Source organism: Anoplopoma fimbria, chromosome 13, assembly GCF_027596085.1.
Source record: "Anoplopoma fimbria isolate UVic2021 breed Golden Eagle Sablefish chromosome 13, Afim_UVic_2022, whole genome shotgun sequence".
Lineage (NCBI taxonomy): Eukaryota > Metazoa > Chordata > Actinopteri > Perciformes > Anoplopomatidae > Anoplopoma > Anoplopoma fimbria.
In genome coordinates this window covers 20,736,154-20,760,424 of record NC_072461.1, presented here as the reverse complement: position 1 = coordinate 20,760,424, position 24,271 = coordinate 20,736,154, and the positions used below count along the sequence as shown (strand labels likewise).

Below are 24,271 nucleotides of genomic sequence, written 5' to 3'. Positions count from 1 at the left end.
CAATGGAGGCATGACATCACTGGGCTTTTTCAGGGAACAAACAAAAAACGGATGAAGTGAGCGGCAGGAGACAGCGGTGAGAGGGAGACACCGTTCTTCCTACACACCAGCAATAACTAATTAGACCACACGTGTTAACATATATAATTGCCGACATTTCTAATGGATTACAAATGAATAGGGCGATACTGGTGCCAAAAATCCCATGGTTAGGTCTGCAAATTCTCCCGTTCTGTTATTTCCCTGGAGAAGGCTCCGACAAAGTGCAAGTGTATTTTGGTGGTGTTGAAGAGGAGCCGAGAACGCCAAAAGGGGCATGATTCAAGCAGGAGCGACTGCAGAACCAGAGGTGTGGACAGGGAGATAGACTTGCTCTTTTCTCCCACCCGACTGAGGCGGAGTATAAATCACAGAGCCCAGCTTCATGTCTCCACTTCCTGTTCCTCTCCATTAAAAATGATAAACTGTACCTCTTGAAGCCACTCGCTCGCTTTAGGGTCCCAGTCTGCACCTTCCCGGTGAAGAAGCGCCGCTCAGATTTATTCTATCGCCTCCCATTGTTGGGGATGAATAAGAGAGTAATTAACTGTGTAGGGGGAAGCAGCTGCACAAAGACAGGAACGGCTTACACAACGAGCCTGATCCATCTGCTTTTTGCTATAACACACCTTTTTTGTAATATTTTGATAAATAAGAGCGCATCTGCTTAGTCATAACAAACGGCAGTTTAATACTCAAAAGACCACCAAGAGGCCATATTTCCCAGGTCTTCTCTCTTCCCACTTAAAATGAGGACAAATGGGCCTTGAAAATAGTGTGGCGTGCACAAGACTAGTATTCCTCCAGTCTGGTAAACACACTCTGAGCAGTGGCACATAATGAGAGCGACTGAGATCCCCCCGAAGACAACCTGAAGAAGGTAAGTGAGGCATTGATCTCATGAGCGCTCGGGGCCCAGGAGCACCCTTCACACTGTGCTAACCCCACGCTACATGACAACCGACATCAGAACACACACCGTACAGAAAGCTTGGCACATGCACATGCACACAAAAAAAAAGAAAAAAGGCATGAAGGACGAAATGGACAATTCGAAGGAATGAAATAGAGCAAGTGAAACTCTGCCAAATACAGCTTAGGCTAGCTAGGAAGAGAGAGGGAGAGAGGGAGGGCAGTGGGATTCATCATAAGCCCAGTAAAATGAACAAGAAAGGACTGGTGCTCGATACTTCTGCTGTGGCGTCAGACAGTCAAAACAAATAAAGCCAAGAAGAAGCGCAGCTCAATATGAACTCGCTGGGCATTGGGACTGTCTGTCAGCGGGGAGAGGAGACACAGCTTTATACCCGACGCCGATGAGCCATTACCTCTTCCCCTCCGGATGCTTCCGCCCGGCCCGCTGTGAGGGGAAGAGGAGGCTGCCCTACCGCCACGCAGCCGTCCTACAGCAGACTAATGTGTCCCTGAAGTTTTGTTAAAGCTGGTTATTTACTCCTGCAAAGCAATTGCTCAAGCCTAGGGGCAGCAGAACGGAGAACACACTGCTATGAAAAATCTGGCATGTCTTGCTATGAAGCACTGTCAACTACCAAGGGGGCGTTCCTGCTGAAACATTTTGGGGGTACTGCTTTCTTGGCACAACGCTTCATAAGAGAGAACATTAAAAACAGCAAGCCTCCAAAAACTGAGATATTTGAGAAGGTAGTCAAAAGACCAAAACGTGACTTTAAGTCTTAGCACTAATTAGCCAAAACAATTAGTGATCAATACTATGAGATCCTTTATGCATATTAGGGCTGGGTGATGATTCAATTTGATAAATCATTGTCTTTCAATGGAGTCAGATCACGATTAAATCATATACCGAAATATCGCGATACACAATTATGTCGTCAGCACATGCAAACTCTGAGAAAATCTGAATTGGTAAGAATTCTAAGATTAAGATTAGGTAAGAAACTAATCCTTTTGCACTAAAGTTCTTAATTAAATGAGAAAATACTCAGTACTTTCAATAGGTCAAGTAATTACTACAATTAATTCACACAGGAGGATACAAAAATTGACTTTAACATGTGATTATTTTCCTATATACTATTTATTAAATGAATTGCCAGATAAAATGCCATATTGAGATATATATAATTATGGAGATATGTAATATGGCCCAGCACTAACCACATTAGGTCCATCATTTTAGCTGCTCTGATTCAAAAAGGAAGATTAAAGGGTCACGTTACCCGAATAAGAAAAACATTTTGTCACAGTGGTAGCTAGTCAAGATGATTTTGTTTTGTTTGTTCTGGTTTTGAGATATCAGCCTCTGAGATTTAGAAAATTGATGTGAATAAAATTGGGCTTGAGGTGCTCACAGCATTGACAACATTTCATAGCAACATCTCTTTCCAGAACAATATCCCTGTTTCTCTATAAAAATCCACAGGACAAGCTGTCAACAGTTTTGGTAGAAACTAGTTCAAATGAAAGCCGTTCAGAGTGAGGTCTGTGGATTCTAGCCCTGATCCACAACCTTCACACGTATCACGGTCCTGCATCACCGTCTCCTAGATGTCAGATGTTTCAGTCACTGAGCTGCTCAAGAAACTTGTTACGGGAAGAAATGTTTAAAAGCTCACCTTGTGGCAAGCAAGCTTCTTAGTAACTACAACACGGGGGAAAACATCAGGTTTGTTCGAAGTTACAAACACAGGATCTCACACAGGAGATCGCTGTTCAGGTCCCATGTGAAACCAAAAGAAAACCGTTGAATTTACACTTGTCATGTAACATTAAGTCAGAATGTCCTTTAAGGCCAGTTGTTATTTATTTATGTTAGCTACCTTGTTAGGTCATTATTTAAACATAAACCAGATGTTTTTTTCTAACCTTAACCAAGTAGATTTTGTTGCCCAAACGTAACCATTCATTTTAAAACGTTAACCACGTGACACAGTGAATTTCTGCAAGTGTGACACAAGGCTGATATGAAACATATTCATGAGATGTATTTTTGGTTCAGAAGCATCAACATTCATGGCATCCCATGGTTTCCAGAAACGGGGTTGTACTTTCTATCTTTGATTGTAAGAGGTTTGTATTAAAAGACCTTTCATGTTTTATTGGTGTTACTTTGGACCCACCAAATGTCATATCAATGTTATATTTCATTATAATTTTATGAGCCAATCAGGGACTGAAATGTCTGATTTAGCGAGATACTGATGCAGTGATTCGTAGCATGATGGTGTCTTGACACTTGCTGCGGCGGTAATTTTGTGAAAGCTGTGAACTACGGAGAGGAAATTGCACTCACCACCATGGCATCGGCGTGGAGGCAGAGATTTTCTTAAGACGTATATGTCAAAACCTGGGAAAATGAAACCAAAGCTAATTGCATGGCTAAAGTAAAGTGAGAAAACCAGTTTTTTTTTTGTATTTTTTGCGTGAGCCAATCCTTTAACATTAGAGCTTTAAGGATATTTTAAGTGTACAATTGCTGTTTAGGCAGTAGCATCATCACAGCCAGGCTTATCAAACTGCAGCACATACAGCAGACTGCAAACAGGAGCACAAGCAAGGCAAAATGATTGGATAGGTATGGAAATCTACTTGAAGGAAGGTCAAAGTGATTAAGCTGACATTAATGACAGGCCTAGTCTTCCTGTGAGAATGCTCATCGTAGCTGTCTCTAAACCCATTTGTCATTCTGCTTCCAACGCTGAAGCATCTGCTTTGAAGTCTCTACCACTAATGCTACACAGGGAGGTTAAACAGCTTAATGCTGAAGTCTGTTTCACTCCTCTCGCTCTCTAATGTTCCCTGCGTTTTATGTAGCGGGGTTATGGCTCCTGGATTTCACATCTCAATTTGCCCCAGATAGTCCCGTAAAAAGCTCCTCTCTTTCTTATGTGCTTTGTTGTCACTGTCAAAAGGAAGAGAGGGGCAACCTGGAAGGATATGGGACCGTGACAGACATGCCCCACCCATCCATTCACAGAAGTGGTAATAAGGAATGCATTTTAAGAAATGTTTATATGGGAGCCATGCAGGACTCAAACCGCTGCTGATTATGATGATGGGGCAGCTTTTACATTCAAACGCAGCACTTAATCTGCTGAAGATTTGAAAGAGCTGACAACAAAAGGCGAGTCTGTAAAAACGAGATAATGAGCATACGTACTCGCATAGCAGCCACTGTGGAGGTCAACTTTAAAGCCTTTTATGTCTATCACAGCATATGAATGGAATGATACAGTCATTATGATAAATAATACAAGATCTGAGGCACTCTGGACCTACTTATTCTCCACCACAATGAGATTATTCTGATGCATGTGACATTAACAATATCAGCAAACAAATATATGAAAGCATGAATGAAAAGGAGACAGAGACCGATTTTCACAGCCAATTTGAGAATGCAGGGTTTGTGTGTGTGTGTGTGTGTGTGTGTGTGTGTGTGTGTGTGTGTGTGTGTGTGTGTGTGTGTGTGTGTGTGTGTGTCAGTGTCAGTGTGTGTGTGTGTGTGTGTGTGTGTGTGTGTGGGAGCTACTGGCAAACAGCACACAGAGCAGGCTGGCAGCGGAGGCAGCCAGGCTCACAGGCTGCAAAGCAATTTCACTGTTTGGCAATACTGTTGTCTCTGTGTGCGGATTAGAGCTGACACCAGAGCAACTGAGTCATGCTAAATGTAGTACAATCACAAGCTTTTGTTCCTGATCTAAAAACCCCACTGCCTCTTAGATTCATGGAAGAGAGAATGGAAACAAGGCGAGGAAATGGTAACAAATAAAGCAGAGCGTTAGGTTTTCGCTGTATGAGCGCAGTATTGCGACATCGCTAAAAAAAAACAACAGAGGGATAAAAGTCACGCGGAGTAAAGGGCCTAAAGTATTTTAAAGTTAAATCAAATATCTTTGTGGTTTTCTTTGATGATATCCTTTCTCAGGCAATAAAAGGTGTGATGAATTCATTATAGGATAGGATTCTGCATTTCCACCCTGGTTTGAACACACATTCTCATCACCTGGCTCTGCAAAGTCTTTCCACAGACCCAATGCTCTCTCTCCAGGTACCGTATTGGCCCAGAGTTGTTTTTGGGGCCTGGCAGGGACCTGGCAGGACAGACCCTGACCCGTCCTTTTCATGCTCGCCCACGGAAATGCCATCTGGCTGGTGTGAATGATTACCACAGCAACGGCCGGGTGACCTGCAGCCAGCAGGAACCAAGGTCACTCCACCTCAGCGCTTCGCACTTTCCCTGCCCTCTTTTCATCAGCCTGCAGGTGAATTATTCATCCTGTACAACTCGGAGGCACAAATCTACCGCACACTAAACACAAAAAAAAAAAAAAAAAAAAAATGCACACTCAGTTTACTGATATAATAACAAGGTGTAATGAGAAAATAAATGTTCCAGTGTGAACTGCTTAAATAAATAGCTGGTATATGTCATCAGACATAGCGAGACTATACCGTGCATGGGTTAGATGGGGAAACAGCTGTAATGATTTTACACAGCCAGGACCGGCTCCAGCCATGACTGAATGAGAAATAAGTGAATTAATTGATTTCTGACATATGTAGCAGAGGATGTCACATTTAAGCTACGGGCGTGTTTGCATCCAGAGGCTTGTAAGAATATTTACCAGAGCGGCTGACAATAAGATAATGTGATCAAATCCATGTGATAACATCCTGTGAAACGTTAAATGTTTTACGCGTCTAAGGAACATCATTTCAGCAGAAAATGAAACCGCCGCTTTCAACACATGCATGTGTTTGTGTGTCTGTCAACTGTCACATGATCATCACCAACACCGAAACTTCATATGATGAACAAACCGGTTGAAAAGCATCATAAAAAGGTTTCCCAGAGTAAACATTGAAGATAAAGTCAATGCATGCTATTCATGCACGCTATAATTCAAGCCAGTTTGGATCTATATGTGCATTTTGGCTTATTTACTCTTAAAGACTGAGCCTATGCAGACTAATATGTGCATTTCTACAAGAATGTGTTTTCATAAAATAACCTGTTTGCACAATTCTCCATGTACTTAGCAGTGTTTTTTTTCCACAATATCACCAGGACTAGATGGAAGTATAATCCAAAAGCCTAAAACAAGGGACTGTGCAGAGAAGTTAACACCTAAATTCATTTCATCCACTTCCCACCAGCTCCTCATTGGTGGAATTATCTATTTTGCCACCTTTATAAACTGCCGATAATCCATCAGCAGGTACGCCGACTGCTACTCCATAGAGATCATTTCCATGAGGACACGGTCATTCAAGGGAACACAAGCATGAACTAATAGTTTTCTGCTGCTATCGTTATTATTTATATATATATAATCTATCTATATATATATATATATATAAATGGCTGTACGCCTTATGATGATGGTCACAGACTGGAGGCTAGCCTTTTTATTATACACCACTACATCACTGCTCGTGACACTAGGTAATGGCTCGGGCATCCTTAAGGGGCTGCTCAGATTTAGCTCCTAGGCTACTCAGTCATGTTGAATGAAAAGAAAACCTTGAATGTATACATCTGTCATGAATGTTACACGGAGTGAATCAGCAGAGACCTATAGAGAGGGGACTCTGCATATGAAGCCGCAACAACAATAGCTCCCCTCTGGATCCAAGCCCGGATGAGAGCGAGGGGGTCCAGCGGCTGAGAGCTGGAATAACACTCGGCCAAGCAAACAAGACGACCGAGATCTGCCACCAAGATCTGATTCCTCCTTCCTCGGTAGGGGTAGTTTTTTTTTTTTTTTTTTTTTTTTTTTTTGGTGTTTTTTTTTTTTTTTTTTTTTTTTTTTTTTTTTTTCACCGAGGGGACACGGTCTGCCGTGCTGCTGTCATCTCTCATGTTACAGAGCATCAGTCAAACGGTGGAGACGTTGCCCTTGCGCCGGCCGAGGCTGATTTACAAACATTAGCGGGGAATACAATTACACAGCCCCCCCGGCCGAGCAGCCCTATGCGGCTTCAGGAGAGAGGAGAGGAGGGGAGATGAGAGGAGGAGAGGAGGAGAGGAGGATGAGGAGGAGGAGGATGAGGAGGAGGGGGGGGAGTGGACACTGAAAACCAGCGTTAAGCTTTTACATCCTTATTCTAACGTTTCTGCCTTCATAAATACTAACGCATACAGCCTGTAAAGCATCGTGGTTATTAGATTCAACTTTCGGCTCAGTGGGGTTAAGCTGTGGGAGCATGACATGCTATGGAATAGGTCTGTGGGTACAGACGCGTTATGGCTGGGATGCAAACAAACCGGTCACCTGCCACATTCTGCACGCTATTCATTACAAACATGTTGTGCACGACACATAACAGCTCCAGCGTTTATAAAGCTCTTTTTGCAACAACTACCTGGTTAAATGTTGCACTGTCAAATGCACAGTCTACACATCGGAACATATATATATATATATATTTATATATATATTTTTTGTATGCATTAAATGCCCGAACAGAATGTCTAATGTGCACAAAATAAACTTTCCCGATCACAAATGAAAACTTCCCCCAACATGCAAATTCTTCAAGACAAACACACACACACAAAAAAAAAAAAAAAATGTTCAAAAATGACAAATAATTCTTCTATTTGCCTACTGAAAGATGCAGCAGCAACGCGTCGGCCGTCGACACAAACCGCATAAAACATTAAGCTTTGGGTGGAAAAAAAAAAAGTTACAAGCAAACGTCCAAGAAACGGGGATTCAGGGGAGACGCATTAAAAGTTTCCGTACATGTCAGTGCGCCGGTGCTTAAGATGAAGAGTGAAATACAAAAACAAAAAAAAAAGGCAAAACGCATGTAAACATCAGAGCTGTCCGCGGTGCTGATCCCAGCCCGGTGTGGCTGTAACGCAGAGGCTGTGCTGCTGCTCCACGGTCGCTCCGGCGCGGATCAATGATTGAACTGAACAAAGGCAAGAAGAGAGATCAATTTCTAATAACTATCAATGCAAACACCGCCGGCTCTCTGCACCGCATCCACCCGCAAAGCAGACAGCGCGCACCGGCGCACGGTGCCGATGCGGACCGCTGGAAAGGATAAAGCAGAGAAAGGTGAGAATAGCACTAACCTGGAGCCGCCGTAGATCAAATTTCTTCCAATATTGAAACATCGATCCTACATCGGCGGCCATCTTGGGGGATATTGAGGAGATTTTTTTTCAGCGGCTGCAATAAATATGTGGGCTGGATTCCCCCCTTCGTTAAACAACGTTTACGATCACAGGTCCCACTTTTAGAAAAAAACAACCAGCCGACTCAACACGAGACTCCGCAGATATGTTTGACAAGTCTGCACACATGTTTCTTTTCTTTTCTTTTTTTTTTTTTTTTTTTTTAAACGGTGGGGGTTTAAAAAAAAAAAAATGTAAAAAAAAAAAAAAAAAAAAAAAAAAAAAAAAAGCAAAAGTCAGACGATATTTTTTGGAGAAGTGCACGAGTTTTTTTGGGGGAAAAAAAGTAAAGAGCAAAGTGCGTCCGCTCCTCCGTCCCCAACATTAACTGGACAATTGCACTTGATTTTGCTTTGGCAAAGTTATCGATACTGACGTAAAGCCCGGGGTTGATCAATACCGTCTGGAAAAGGGAAGGAGATGATGTGTAGATTAGTGGAGTTCAGGGAATTTAGCCAAGCCTACTTTTTCTCTTTTTCTTTTTTTTACAGTGTTTATTACAGGAGCATACGGGACAGTAGACTACAATTAGAGGCAGTGTTGGAAATTAAGCCACATTATCGACATATGTAGTCCAACTATTATTAGAATGTCACTTTATGTTAGTTTTCTCATAATGCAAATAAGACAAAATATATCAATTGAACTCTACGTCCATATTTTAAGAGAAAACTTATCATATATACTGTTAATGAACAGCACTCTTTTAGAGTGATATATTGACATTTAAAGCATTATCTTTATTATTGGGGTATGTTTTTTTGGCTTTTATCCCTTTCTTTTTTCTTGAAAACCCATTTACTTTAGCCAGACATTGTTACTTATGAAAAAAATAGCTAAATCATAGTTAAAGCCCACATTTGATCATATTTAACATTTTACATGTTGTGATTATGTTTGTTTTTGAACTATATTTGCATTTTTCTGGATGATTTTGCATAAATGGTCAAAGTCTTTGTGCCTACAGTGATCATTTTGGTTCACTTGTGCATTCGTATTAATAGAAAAATAATAAGAATGTACAAGTATGTGTGCATGCAATATAAGAGCATAAACATATGCTTTTAGATTGGAATAAAAACAGATTGTCTTTTTGAAGTGAATTGACATTACTCTTAATAATTATAATGACAGCATCATTCTGAGCAGATATAAACTGTCAGGTGTTTTACTCTGTCTCACTTAATAAAGCATGAGGGTGCTCTTTGTCTGCATACAATAAGTCATTCCTCTGGTCAGGCTGCTGTGGTGCTACAACACTGGTGCTCCCCCTGCTGACACCACAGTGTTAGAGGAGCCAGGTTATGTGCAGATGAGCACTGTGTGATTTCCTCCATTAATTATATCGTTATCGATGAGTGAAGGTATCCATCAAAACCAATGGTTTTAGTCCACGTTCCACCTCCTGGTCACCGTGCAGCAGCCTCACAGTGAGCGCGAGGTTGTAGCCGATATGAAAATCAGTCTCAGGTAGAAAATAATATCCTCATGGGTCATATTTTTAGCACCGCGGGGGGACAGTGACATATTCCTCTGCCATAGACAAACACCTACGGGGGGAAGAGATGGAAGATTATTAAAAGTTTTGCTTATTGCACTTTATTTGTGGCTCTAGGGGGGAGGCTAAAATGCAGGATTCATAAATAAAAATGATAGCGGTGTATAAAAAAAACAGAAGTCACTATTGAGATGTAGAAGACATATTATAATTTTTAAAACGTATGAAGTTTGAATGAAAAGATTAGTACATTTAAGAAATAGCAGATTTGTCTGAAATCGATATTTTTCCATTATCTAAATTTAAGCATTTATGCAAATTTACATTGGAGTAGATGATCTGATCAGTAGACAATAGATTTTGTAATGAACTATTTGTCTCCTTATACATATGAACTCTCCGAGACACTTCAGCAGAGGGTCAGCTGGTCAAAACAGGCTGAAGCTCTGGGTTCAGGACACTTCACACCTGAGTAAGGACCTACAGTACGTCCTGTTTTCTCAGGTGACCTTGTCTCCATGCCGACCACAGACCCTGCTCGGACCAAATACTCGGTTTTGCCAGCAGATCAAGCAAAAGTGTTTGTAATCACAAATATTTTCAGATAAGAACACTCTGCTCAGGAATGTAGAGCACCCATGGCTCTGTAATGGGACCCAGGTGGGACAATGGACCCACAATCTACCCCTCCAGAGGCTGGTGCTTTGTCTGTCAGGTCCTCTGAATCCACATTTTAAAAAAATAGCTGAAACTCATGGCCTCAATCAGTTATGAACATAATCTTGACCTCCCATTTACCGCTGTCATCAACGAAGCACCACGGGCCTCTTAAGCCTAATGTAAAAAGTAATGCACGCTTACTTAAAAATGAGGACTGCGCGCACAGAAGGGAAATTATCCAAGAGCTAGAAAAATCATTGTTTTGATGAGGTCAGTGGATGAGGGATTTGAAATGACTGTGTTTCCTGGGAAGAATGGCAGGACGTCAGTGTGCAAATGACGACAGTTAATGAAAAGACGTATTATTGGTGAGTCATGGAAGCTTCTTTGAGCTCATTTGGTAAGTTTTTGGTGCTAAAAAGCAGCAACTAAACCACCTTTACAAGCTTTTTGTCTCAGGCTCATCAACTACCATTAAACCTCTTACCTCTTGTTGTCCTGTGGATGTTTAAAGTTCTCTCTTAGACCCACTACGATATATATTCATCAGTGGGAGATTCATTTCAGACAACATGTCCACTATTAAAAAGGCCTGATAGCACCTTGACTCTGGCAGACACAGCGTGATTTTTCTACCTTTACTACGACCGTGTGTTAATGTTTCACAATGTTTTGTTACTTCTTCAGCAATTATTACCCCCGGTTACCATAGCAACCTTTATTTAACCAATGCAAGTGGGTCAAAGCGAAAGAGAGAGAGAGAGAGAGAGAATGATGGTCTGCCAAAATGTGAGAGGGCTCTGCTTTGACAGAGAAGGTTCACGAGTGCAACAGTATGCAGCCATTATAATTCTTAGCAGCAACGCGTTGAAAGTATAATTATTTGCATTCCAGTAGACTTTTATTGAGCTTCCCCTTAACCTTTTCCCTCCCTAACAACGAGAGTCTGGAGCCTCTACCTCTCTAGAAGGGTTACATTCTCATCAACAGCAGAGCTCCTCACAGTTTATAACACCACCTTTCATCCACCTACGTGAACCAATCAATACTTGATTAGACTTTCCTGTATTGATGAAGGTATGCATGCATCTGCACTTTGACTGTATTAAAAGGACATTTTTTTACTGGGTGGGTGATTAGTGGACCAAATGAGGGCTTATTTAAATATTCATTAGAAAATGTGATAACGTCTTGCAATTTTTATGAATAGAAATCATAATCAACGTAATGAAATACCTCATTTGGTGCATGATGCAATTTAATAAAAGAGATTTTATTAGAACTAAAACTACAATATAGACGTACAGTGTTTGTTTAGAATCAGATGGGACAACAGTGAGTTGACTCAGTGCAGCTGAACTCGGATCAGATTTGTGTGGTGGTTTAGATGCTGAATGCTGTGGGTTGCTAGCACTACCCACTGGACAAGAGAGGTAACTGAACAGTCAAAGAATAAAAGGAGGCTGCAGTTGGAAAACACAAGGCTCTACTCAACCCGTCCTAAATATCAGTCCTATGGTTCAACTTTATCCCCAGGGACAACATTCATGTTTTAGTATATGATTAAAAAACTGTTACTGGGCATTTGAAGCATTTGTCTCTATTTCTGCTGGTCGGCCTACAGACTTTTGTCACAGCAGACGATGTGACTTGCCAAAAAAAGAAAAGCCCACGTGCAACTAATAACAGTGTTCCAGTAAGTCATGGCTGCGAACCATTATACATAATACCAGGGACATCTAACTGCAATACAGCCTAAGGGTTAGAAATTACACCTGTGCTTTTCATGCAATTACATTTCAAAATATCTGCTTCAAAAAATATGTATTTTAGCCAAAAATACGTAAATGAACACTTGTAATTTTCAAGAAATGATTAGAAAACAACGCTTTAAAAAAACTTGAATAAAACTAATTTCTAATGATCACCTCAAAAGCTATATTTAACTGTTTCTACATCAAAATGAGCCTGTGTACTTTTGGTTTGCATTCTTGTAAATGCCTAAAGGGTCAGCAAATATTGTTCATTTCCAAAGTTTAACTGCTAATCACAGGATGTCTCTGACTTCACTGCAAAGTCCACATAACACTTGTTTAAGTTGCATTCTGTCAAACACTGTCAGTACACATACGTGATTCTACATACAGTGGAGCGAAAACATCCAGGTGAAGTAACAATAAGTTAAAGATTCTTTTTTTAAAGTTTTCACTCTTAGTGTGTGATTATTAATGCTAGTTTTGATTAACTGTGAATAGAGTAAGTTAAGAAAAAACATCTATTCAAAAAGTAATAATTTAATATTTTTTTTTTTTTGCTATTTACCTTCTTTAATTTTTGACTTTTCCCCTTAAAATTCAACTTGCTCTCTATCATCACACAAAAATAACATCTTACACACCTAACAACTATGTATGAAACATGTCTACTAACTGGTTTAGCATAGAGCAGTGTAACACTGTCTAAACTAGTCCAGTGTCATAAATGGATAACTGCCCAACATTGTTGTAAGAGAGGAGAAGAGACGACGTTGTTCATGAAACATCATACGGACAAGGCACCCTACTAATGTTTTCCACAGCATCACATGCTGTTTATGATCAGTTCCCTTTATTGTGCTACCAAGAAACTGCACCCATCATACCGTGGTTTTGGTCCCTGTGGAGCTCTAACGGGACAGCTGGGTGTTGGATCCCATCGAGTGCAACTGTCAGTCACGTACAATTGTCCGTCCCGAGCCAAAGCTATGTCCTATTGTTATTCTGGGGTCACTGAAATGTGTGTTTGGCTATGATCCCTAAATCTCATGTACTCTCACAATGGATTGGCAGTAGCCAGGGAATAGTCTTCTTTACCTGGCCCTCTGACTAAAGAAGGCCTGGAGTATTTATAGAGTAGCGTGCCCCGTTATGCAGGGGGAGAGGGGTCAGTATATCTAGCCCTTGTTTTGTGTGCCGCCCCTCCATAAAGCAGCGGGGATACTGCTCCTCATCAGCTACCACGGAGATATGGTGAGTGGACTCAGATTTAATTGTCATTGCGTTTAATTTTGTTTAAAGTTACACCAGACTGTGAGGACACATAATGTTTCTGCTGCATGTGTTTTATATTCTATTATATATTTATATCATATACTGTCATTGACTGTTTTTGATGAATTAAACATATTCCATGAATCAATACAACCCATGTCAATACGTGCATGGGCTCTGAATACAGATCAACAAAAAAGATAATCAATAGGACAGCACTCCGGTTGTCCTGTCGATGATTTATTGATTATTTTTTATCCATTTCTTTCCCTTTTTTATTTAAAAGAAAGTATATCGATACGGGGGGGGGGGGGAGAGTAATTGTTGCCTCTTCTTTCCTCTAACGACCTTTGTCAAAATGGGAGGAGAGGAAAGAGGAGCAGAGGAGACAGGAAAAGAGAGGAAGAAAGAAGGGAGGAGAGGAAAGGAGTGGAAACAAAGAGGCGATGAGAGAAAAGTAGAGGTACCAGAGGGAGGAGAGGAGATGAGAAAGGGGGAAAGAGAAAAAAGGAGAAGAGAAGAGCAACAGGTGAAGGCCACAAACAAGTATCAAGTTTCTGTTTGTCCTTTTAGAGGGCAACATCAAGAACCAGCAAATTCTGACTCACGCCCCATGATTGCACGAATCCTCTTAAAAAACAAAAATAAAGAAATAAGCTGAGCGCCAGAGGTCCCGTCCGCCAGATATACAAGTGCTCGAGAGCTAATCCACACCAAGGGTTAGACAGCAGCTGTCGAGAGGCCCGTGAATCCCAGCAATATGATGTCATAGCGCTGCATTCCCCTCGCAGTGTTTATTCACAGTTCCTTGGCAGTCATGTAAATAACTCGACATAATCCTCGCCTCACAGGGATTTCTGATCAAACAGGGCTCAGTGTACCATCCTGTCGCCGCCCGGGCCCTATAGAATAATCCCCCGTGTGATCCCGGGGACTGTGGGAGTGCGGGGCAGCGGACCACACCCTCCCCAGGCTTAGTCTGCATTCTCACAAAATTGGAGGCTTGAGTAAATATTTCCATAACAAACTGACAGTGTTTGTAATCCGTCCTAATGAAATGCGCTCCCCGGTATAAACCTGTTGTGCGATTAATGCCCCCCCACACTCTGTAAGTTTGCTGATCATTGGCTCGTTATCATAAGCGCGCGTGTCACAGTAAAACCGATAATGAGTGAAGCCGAGGCAGAAAAGCCAGGTGATGATCTCGCCATTAGTGTTGAATCTAATTAGAGAGCCATTGTCAAAAACCCTGCAGTCACCCAAGAAGGCGAAGAAGAGAGCGGATGGAGGCGGCTCCAACGTGTTCTCCATGTTTGAACAGGCCCAGATCCAGGAGTTCAAAGAAGTCAGTGCACAGACAAATGTTTTCTTTCACATTGAATCTGTGCAATTTGTGCATGCTGGAGAAACTGCATGTAACAATAAAAAAATGACTTTTGCAGGCTTTTACCATCATGGATCAAAACAGAGACGGTTTCATTGACAAGAATGACCTGAGAGACACCTTTGCAGCTTTAGGTAGGACCAACCTGTGTGTCTGTGTTTCTTTTGTGTTATTCCAAGTTGTCACATTTCACAGAAGTATACACAGTTGTCATTGTTAGAGCAAAAGCAATCAGTCGAGAAAAACATTTTGATATCAATGTATCTTGTAAGGAGTTTTTGAAAACAAAAATGCCAAAATATTCTCTGGTTCCTGCTTCTGAAATGTTCACAATTCTTTGTTTTATGTAATGTAAACTGAATATCGTAGTTTTTGGAGTGTTACTCAGACAAAACAAGCAATGTGGTGAAGTCATCTGAGGTTTCTGTGATATTGGGATAGGCATTTTTCACTTTATTGACAAAAGGATTCATCACTCAATGCAGAAAATAATAGTCAGATTGATCAATAATGACAATAATCATCAGCTGAAGCCCTAAACCCGATTTCCACCTTATCTACCGTCCCTCTCTAGGCCGTTTAAATGTCAAGCAAGAAGAGATTGATGAGATGCTGAAGGAGGCACCAGGACCGATTAATTTCACCGTCTTTCTCACTATGTTTGGAGAAAAACTAAAAGGTGAAGGGGGGGGGGAGTTGTTCTGCAGATTGTAACAATTCAAATGTATGCATGGCAATTCTTGGTAAAAAAAAAAAAAAAAAAAGATGATATGATACCTCTGTTTTAACTGTTCATCAACTCAGAGCTGCCTCTGTTCATCTTCAGGTGCTGACCCGGAAGACACCATCCTCAACGCTTTCAAGGTCTTTGATCCTGAGGGGAAAGGATCGTTGAAGAAAGATTTGTGAGTAACAGTCCGTCGCTCTGTTGCTAAACGACGTGAACGTCCGGCCCGCTCATCATGGCTGCTTGTCTTTACAGTGTGACGGACATGTTGACGACTCAGGCAGACCGGTTCACCCCTGAAGAGGTTAGAACTCCACCTCGGAAAATGTTAAGAGTGTATGACATTGTTGAGTTTTGATTAAAGAAATTCTTCACTCCAAATATAAATCTGTTTGGTTTTTTTCCACAGATGGAACAGATGTTTGCAGCATTCCCACCAGATGTAGCAGGAAACCTGGACTACAATAACCTGGTCCACATCATCACACACGGTGAAGAGAAAGACCAAGAGTAGATTACTCCTGAGATTTCACTCTGGACATTTAAGAAGACTCCCCAGGTTTAATAGGGTAGAAATAATTTACCAAAAGATATTACCATGAAACTTCAACAGTTGATTACTGACATTAAAGCAATAATTTTTTGTGTTACAAGTTTTCTGAAATATGCAAATGAGGCACTATCTTATGCTAACTTTTGGTGAATTTTGGAGAAATGTACAGACGCATATAGACGAAGATGTTAAATAAAGACCTAAATGTGTATTCTGGATGTTTTCTTTCCACTTGTCAAAAGGAAGACATGTTATGGCACGAAAAAAGCACCATATCTCAAAATTGACCAGTGCATTTAAAAAACGATGTTTTTGCCTGGTTTGCCTTCTTCTAAATGAATGGGTCATGTTTGTGCTGATCTATCACACAAACTACAGCAGAAAATCAAAATAAACAGAAACAATTTCACATTTCACATTAATTAGATAATTTTAAATGAATGTATTAAGCATTATATGTAAGTGTGTATAGGTATATATATTACTAAACTATGTATATGTGATCTCCTGTATGTAATAGGTCAAGTTAAAAGTTTATGAGACCACCGAAAGGAAATGTTTAATGTGTGTTGACATCACATGCTATGAGATATTTTTGCTGAATGAATAGGGGGAAAGGAGGGTTGGTATCATGATGGTGTGTGGGATTATTCCTGTGGTCAGGAGGTTAAACATGCTGTGAGGATGTTTGCTAATCCCAGTCTGAGAAACAACAATTATGTTTTTCCATTTTGCTCAACGGAGATAGATTTGTGTGCAGTATTACTTCCCATTGTTGCAGCAGAGAAGCTGTTTCAGTAGTGATATTTAATAAGCTGGATATAGTCATATAAGTTTTAGCCTGGTGTAGGCTTTGCAGCACCAGGCTATCTGTATGTCTGTTTGAACAGTGTCACTCAATAACCAGCAAATGCACTCTGGCCTCACTAAACTAAGGTGATCAATCTAGGGAGGAACCTTTTCATTATCTAAGTGTCAAAATGTTCCTTTAACTTTGACCTTGGAAGATCAAAATGCATATTTATTAAATTATATTTTTTTGCATTGAAACCTAATAAGTGATTACAGTTAACAGTGCAGCTTGAATTAATAGTTTATTAAATTATGAATTTGTTACATTTGTTTAAAGGGAAATTTTGTTTTTTTGTTCGCCAGACTCCATATATTATGTTGTTGGCTAAAATACATGAGATTGAAGTTTAATAGCATAACCCTCCTATGAAAACTAAATTCAGCCCCTGACAACAGCAAAAATATGAGCAGGGATTGTATGAATTACTTCCCGGTCAATATATCATCACTTCCAAAACACTCGAGAGATTAGAACAACTTGTTGTCATCTGATTTTTAGTAATCAGACTCAAAAAACTCAAATGTATTTTTAAATTTTTTCAACCATATTGGCATATACATGCTGCTGAAATGAATAATAATTGACCATTATACCTTTGTTCCCAAAATAGCTGCATAAATACCTGGTAAATACAAGTGCTGGAATGCCATTCTACCACTTTATTATTACTACTTACAACTATATTATTGTTTAGCACTTACCACCAATTGAGCTACTGTATAATTACCCTGTAATAAGCTGCTGTCTATCTTCTAATGGAACCAACTCACTGTAAAATACTAAACTACACTCAAGTGAGTTTCTACCATCTGTGCATCAAGTATTTTAGGATCATATGATTTTCACTTTAATTTGACATACTGTGTAATTGGAAAATACTGCTCAATTTAACAGCAATGAACTGCAAATAAATGTGTTGTTGTTAATAACTTAACTATCCTTATATGTATTTCAATTGCTTTACCAATACATTTTAGAGAATCACTGCACCTGACATTATGTTGTGGTGACAACTAATAGTTGTTTTGCTCAAATATGCTAATTATAAAATAATAATACAATGCAATTATGTTGCTTTAAAACAGTGCTGTCCTAGAAGGGTATTATTATGACCATTCTTAATAAGGGCTATGAATTAACTAGTGTAAACAATAACACTTGACTGTCATACTTTTGATTATATATGAGAGATGCTCATAATATATATTTAATAATCAAGTTCATGTGTTGCTATTTCCTTGTATTTTTTCACTCCAAAACTAACTAGTGTAAACAATAACCCTTGACTGTCATATTTTATATAAGAGGTAATTTATTTATTTAAAATTAAGCCTGATGCTCATCTTTATTTTTATTTTTATTTTTTTCTACATTGTAGATTAATATTGAAGACATCCAAACTACGAAGGAACACATATGGAAATATGTGGTAAACAAACAAATGCTCAACAAACCAGAATATGTTTTATATTTTATATTCTTCAAAGTAGCTGAATGAGAAGGTGTGTCCAAACTTTTAACTGGTACTGTTACCTTGTATGTTTTACCCTCTAAAACTCTTTATCCTTATCTAGGTTAAAGCGTCGTTCTCCATCCGGGACGCTAGGGGGCAGCAGAGCAGCGCAGCCTCCTTGAAGCAGCCTCCTCGCTGCACAAGGTGCGGCAGAGAAAAACAGAGACGGGGCACCATCGCTAGCACACAGCTAGTGCGGCTGACGTTTATTTTTTTTAGCCCTCTGTTTCCTCGCCAAAAAAAGCCATCATTGGATGTTAATCTTTTTATTTTGTGTCGAAGTAGCGTAGTAGATTACCACACACACAAACACACACACAAACACACACAAACACACACGTACTGAGCCTCAGCCGGGGAGAAGCAGCGAAGCTAGCCTTGGGGAGCTAATGCTAACGGGGTGAGCTTTCAAGTGCGTGAACGCCAACTCTTTACATTTCACTGCGTCGGTTGCATTAACACCAACGCTACGATGGCTGACGTGGACAAGCTCAACATTGACAGTATCATCCAGCGTCTTCTAGAAGGTAAGCAGGTGCTGAAATAGTCCCTTTAAGTCTTTAGCTAGCTCCTCCGGTTCTCCGCAGGATGTTATGGGACGAGACGATATGGAACGTTCACGTCACTGGGTTCCATATGGTGTATACCTCGCTGAACATTCCATTCCTATGCACCAGCCTCAGCATAGAGGAACCACAACAGGCCTCACCAAGTGTGTGGAAACTGTTTTTTGAGGGTTTTTTTTCAACCATTGTGTTGTTTTTTTGTTTTTTTTGCTGACCTTGTTGTTTCTGTATCTGTATCAGATCTGTATTTTATTTCCATGGTTATTGTGATTCCTTTTCCTCAACTACCCTGAAAACAACAACATAAATCTTATACTGTTATTACGTTTAGTGTATTTTAAGATGCCTTCTAAAATGTATTTCTGTTTTGTTTTATTTTTGTATTTTCTACTGTTTGTACTGTTTTTAGATATTATTATAATCCTTTATTGATCCCCATGGGGGAAATTCAAGTGTTGCAGCAGCTCAACTACACAGACACAGACAATAAATACACATACTATACAACTACACAGACAATAAATACACATACTATACAACTACACAGACAATAAATACACATACTATACAACTACACAGACAATAAATACACATACTATACAACTACACAGACAATAAATACACATACAATAAATACACAGACAATAAATACATACTATACAACTACACAGACAATAAATACACATACTATACAACTACACAGACAATAAATACACATACTATACAACTACACAGTCACAGACAATAAATACACATACTATACAACAAAATAAAGATAGAACAGGAATAAAAATGTACAGTATATCCACATATGCTAATGTACATATAGATGAAAATGATTTGTTCTATGTAAATGTGTGAAGGCAGATGTGTGTGTGTGTGTGTGATTAAGCTTGTTTATGTTTTTTTCCTGGTTGTAGTCAGAGGGGCAAAGCCGGGCAAGAATGTGCAGCTGCAGGAGAACGAGATCCGTGGATTATGCCTGAAGTCCAGGGAGATTTTCCTCAGTCAACCCATTCTTCTGGAGCTGGAGGCCCCTCTCAAGATCTGTGGTATGTAAGAGTTAAATGTGTATGATGAGCACATCTGGTTTCATTTTCAAATGTCACCAAGGGGTTAATGGCAGATTGTCTTGAAACATAATCACATTTACATTACAGTCATTTAGCAGATGCTTTTATCCAAAGCAACTTGCAATAAGTGTACACACCTTCTCATTCAATGGTTTTTCTTTATTTTTATTTTTTTCTACATTGTAGATTAATATTGAAGACATCCAAACTATGAAGGAACACATATGGAATTATGTGGTGAACAAACAAATGCTCAACAAACCAGAATATGTTTTATATTTTAGATTCTTCTAAGTAGTTGAATGAGAAGGTGTGTCCAAACTTTTGACTGGTACTGTATGTATTCAAGAGAACTACTAGTCACCAGAAGTCACAAGTGCATCTCCTTTCTTATACAAGCATCTAAGAGCATAAACCAGAGCAAAAGTACAGTGCAGAAACAAACTAATACGAATACAATAAGTGCAACAAACTAATACGAATACAATACGTGCAACAAACTAATACATAATGATGTGGATTTCATTTTGGTGATCTAGGTGTGTTGATTGTCCTTTTTTTATTCCTGCAGGTGATATCCACGGGCAATACTATGACCTGCTCAGGCTGTTTGAGTATGGAGGCTTCCCTCCAGAAAGCAACTATCTCTTCCTGGGTGACTATGTGGACAGGGGGAAGCAGTCTCTGGAAACCATCTGCCTTCTGCTGGCCTACAAAATCAAATACCCAGAGAACTTCTTCCTGCTGAGGGGAAACCATGAGTGTGCTTCAATCAACAGAATATATGGTTTCTATGACGAGTGTGAGTATATTACATCAGTGGCCAGTAGAGATAGATTTAGATTTGTTTGAAGCATTTCATATCAGTTTCATTGTATATTGTAGTAGTGATGCTTGAGATCATTTCTGGTTTTGGTTCTGTGTTTTGTCTTGTGTTCCAGACTTTGTGGCTTCAAACAACTTCCATAATTTATTTTAGTCTTCAGACATGGTCTATGTGGTTGATGTCTTTGGTAGAGTTTCTCAACTACACATTAACAGAAGTGTTGTTATTGCTATGATATTGAAATATTTTTTCCTAAACTTTTTAGGTAAAAGAAGGTATAACATCAAACTCTGGAAGACCTTCACAGATTGTTTTAATTGCCTCCCTATTGCGGCCATTGTTGATGAGAAGATCTTTTGTTGCCATGGAGGTGAGTGGGATTTTTTAACTTTGTCAGTCTGGAATATTTATTTATTTTTGTTTGTTTTTGTACACAGTTCCCTTAATTCCACTATTCACTTTGGTTTTAAGTAGTATTTTACCTTTGTTGTCAGTCACGTTCATTTGGCCTTAAGCACTTGCTGTTTTTGCAGTTTGTCAACTGACGTAGGCCTTACCCACGTGGAATAGGTATTGACCTATGTATCAGTGTGTTTATTTGTAATTTTACCTCTTTGTTTAGGTCTGTCACCTGACCTTCAGTCCATGGAGCAGATCAGACGCATCATGCGCCCCACTGATGTACCCGACCAGGGCCTGCTCTGCGATTTGCTGTGGTCCGATCCAGACAAGGATGTTTTGGGCTGGGGGGAGAACGACAGGGGTGTTTCATTCACCTTCGGCTCAGAGGTGGTGGCCAAGTTCCTGCACAAGCATGACCTAGATCTGATCTGTCGTGCCCACCAGGTAAACACAACGACCTCTGTCCATTATAAACAGAAATGTGACGTGGTTGTATATTGGCAGGTCACTGGACTTGCTGAATACGCTTGATACACAAGGACTGCAGTACATCATGTACTGCACACAGAACTGGAACAGTACTGTGATCACCGGACAGTGGTTCCCGACCTTTTTAGCTCGTGACCACTCAAAGATAAAGCAATGACTTCTTGTGACCCCTGATCGCTGGTCACATACATCTAGTGGTTGTCAATCAGTTCAACAGAATACTATTTTACTTTGTTGTATTTGAAAAACATTTGGGCCCGACCAGTCAGGAACCAGAACACAAGGCTTTATCTAAAACTCTTCATAACGCTCCTTCATTCAATGTTTTTTTTTTCTATGTGTCTAAACACGTCTTTTCTATTATTATTGCAGGTTGTTGAGGATGGCTACGAATTCTTCGCAAAGAGGCAGCTTGTCACTTTGTTCTCAGCGCCTAACTATTGTGGAGAGTTTGACAACGCTGGTGCCATGATGAGTGTGGATGAGACCCTCATGTGCTCGTTTCAGGTAAGGTTCAAAGTATTTTAGTATTTTAGGACAGTAAGATTTGCATTTGTTAGTACCTTGTGTTTAATGTGTAAGCACTTAATCTTAAAAAAGTAGAAATAGGGCCAATAATTGTTCAGATAGAACTGCTAAAAGAACCAATTTCAGGTTTACTGACATTAGGAGACATAATGTTAGTAAACAGCAGGTAGAACATACATTTTTTTAAGTGATCTTAATCAGTGTTCTATCTTTTTTCTAATTTATCTATTTTTAATTGATTTTAATGAATTGAAAATACAAAAATAATGAATAACGGCCATCACAAAAGTCCCAAAATGTTTTCTTATAATCTTAAAACAATACTGGGTGCACATTGGTTCACCTGCAGAAGGAAGGCTTCTTCATAGTTCTTGTGTGTGTGTGTGTGTGTGTGTGTGTGTGTGTGTGTGTGTGTGTGTGTGTGTGTGTGTGTGTGTGTGTGTGTGTGTGTGTGTGTGTGTGTGTGTGTGTGTGTGTGTGTGTGTGTGTGTGTGTGTGTGTGTGTGTGTGTGTGTGACGGCAATCTGTATTCTTTTTGTAGATTTTGAAACCAGCTGAGAAGAAGAAGCCCAACGGCAGCCGTCCTGTGACTCCTCCCCGCAACATGGTCACCAAGCAAGCCAAGAAATGAGAGGGGGGGGACAAACCAGCCGGACTCTCGCTCCTCTGTTCTGCTTTCGTCCTCTGCATTTGAAGGATTTCTTATCCCTGATGCTGCCAATATTGAAAAGATGTTCACTCCTACCTGATGAAAGCAAAATGTTTTGTTGTTTTGTCCACAGGGGTAAATTGATATGTCACCATGAAAACCTCAGGTGTTTTGCACTCCATTTTGCAGCTAGTCTTTGCCACATATGACTGTTCAATCAGGAGAAATTTAACAATACGGCTACTTATGCACAGGAATGCCTTGTTTGAAGCTGTGCACAATTTTTTCCCAGTTTCGTTAATGTCTTATTCATTTGTGATCTTTTTTCTCACTGTCAGTAATGGGTATTAATGAATATAAAACCAATGGGGAAGAGTCACAAACACATTTTTACTTATGTAAAACTTTATTTACAGTTTATTTACGATCGGTATCATGGGGGGTATCGACTCACACTGCATCATCACATTTTTAAACAAGTCTTGTGCTAAAATAAATCAATAAGGAAGCACTCTTGTAATGTCTAAATCTTTCTAATAAACTTTGAGTGTATTTTAAGGGGGAACTGGTTTCTGAGTCATTTATTCCTTAAACCTTTTTTGCTCATTAAGCATAACGACACAAAATGAAATACAATGAATGCATGTTGTTACCTCAGGACACCTCATGATCAACCGGGCTCCCATAAGGGAAACACCCACCAGGGGGAGACAGAATATATTGCAAAATCCTATTGGGCAAGGGGAAATGGGCAAGAAATGTGTTAAATATTGCATATGAACAGCATCAGTATTTACAAAAAGAAAAGAAAATGTCATAAATTGGCTATTTTTGCTCATTATTTGTCTCCACGTTAGTTTATTATCATAAGATAAGATAAAATAAGATAATCCTTTATTAGTCCCGCAGTGGGGAAATTTACAGGATTACAGCAGCAAAGAGTATAGTGCAAAACAAGAGATATAGTAAAAGAAAAACAAGATAAAATTAAATAAAATTAAAAAACAAGTATAAATAAAAAATAAAAAAACACAATAACTGAAATATATGTACAGACAGAAAAACTATAATAGCTATTAATTGCACAGTGTATTTTATTGCACATGTGTCATGTGGTCTGCTGCATTATTCTTATGCTTCAAATAGCCATTAGAATTATTTTAATAGATTATATATCTATTCCCAAAACATAATTGCATAACTTGTAAATGACATAGAAGCTGTCTGAAAGTGTTATTCCCTTATTAGGAAAACGCACATTGCGTAACGACCTGTGACGTCAGAGCGGTCACAAGACCCGTGCGGAGCG

At 39.7% G+C, this 24,271-nt stretch overlaps 3 protein-coding genes across 3 annotated transcripts in view; 2 read left to right on the top strand and 1 right to left on the bottom strand.

The window, feature by feature from the left end:
- cux2b (cut-like homeobox 2b) overlaps positions 1-8,173 on the bottom strand; it is a 90,331-nt gene extending 82,158 nt beyond the window's left edge. Inside the window, 1 exon segment of the mRNA XM_054611367.1 lies at positions 8,111-8,173. Within this exon segment, the coding sequence (XP_054467342.1) occupies positions 8,111-8,173 (63 nt within the window).
- Positions 8,174-14,660: 6,487 nt separating this feature from the next.
- On the top strand, positions 14,661-16,024 carry myl2b (myosin, light chain 2b, regulatory, cardiac, slow). Its single transcript, XM_054610394.1, has 6 exons — positions 14,661-14,744; positions 14,842-14,917; positions 15,358-15,462; positions 15,610-15,688; positions 15,766-15,814; positions 15,920-16,024. Exons 1-6 carry the CDS (start codon positions 14,709-14,711, stop codon positions 16,022-16,024), a joined length of 450 nt encoding a protein of 149 aa, XP_054466369.1. The 5' UTR covers positions 14,661-14,708.
- Positions 16,025-18,558: 2,534 nt separating this feature from the next.
- On the top strand, positions 18,559-23,521 carry ppp1cc (protein phosphatase 1, catalytic subunit, gamma isozyme). The gene is made up of 7 exons (XM_054610143.1): positions 18,559-18,956; positions 19,916-20,047; positions 20,640-20,870; positions 21,160-21,264; positions 21,517-21,740; positions 22,158-22,292; positions 22,855-23,521. The coding sequence occupies exons 1-7, from the start codon at positions 18,902-18,904 to the stop codon at positions 22,942-22,944; spliced, it is 972 nt and encodes a 323-aa protein (XP_054466118.1). The 5' UTR covers positions 18,559-18,901; the 3' UTR covers positions 22,945-23,521.
- Positions 23,522-24,271: the final 750 nt, after the last annotated feature.

Excerpts from the sequence above, each read along its gene's own strand:
- ppp1cc (XM_054610143.1), top strand. The coding sequence starts at position 18,902 with ATGGCTGACGTGGACAAGCTCAACATTGACAGTATCATCCAGCGTCTT. Across the intron at positions 18,957-19,915 it reads CATCCAGCGTCTTCTAGAAG|TCAGAGGGGCAAAGCCGGGC; the intron begins GTAAGCAGGTGC and ends TCCTGGTTGTAG. Across the intron at positions 20,871-21,159 it reads ATATGGTTTCTATGACGAGT|GTAAAAGAAGGTATAACATC; the intron begins GTGAGTATATTA and ends TAAACTTTTTAG.
- myl2b (XM_054610394.1), top strand. The coding sequence starts at position 14,709 with ATGTTTGAACAGGCCCAGATCCAGGAGTTCAAAGAA. Across the intron at positions 14,745-14,841 it reads AGATCCAGGAGTTCAAAGAA|GCTTTTACCATCATGGATCA; the intron begins GTCAGTGCACAG and ends TGACTTTTGCAG. Across the intron at positions 15,815-15,919 it reads ACCGGTTCACCCCTGAAGAG|ATGGAACAGATGTTTGCAGC; the intron begins GTTAGAACTCCA and ends TTTTTTCCACAG.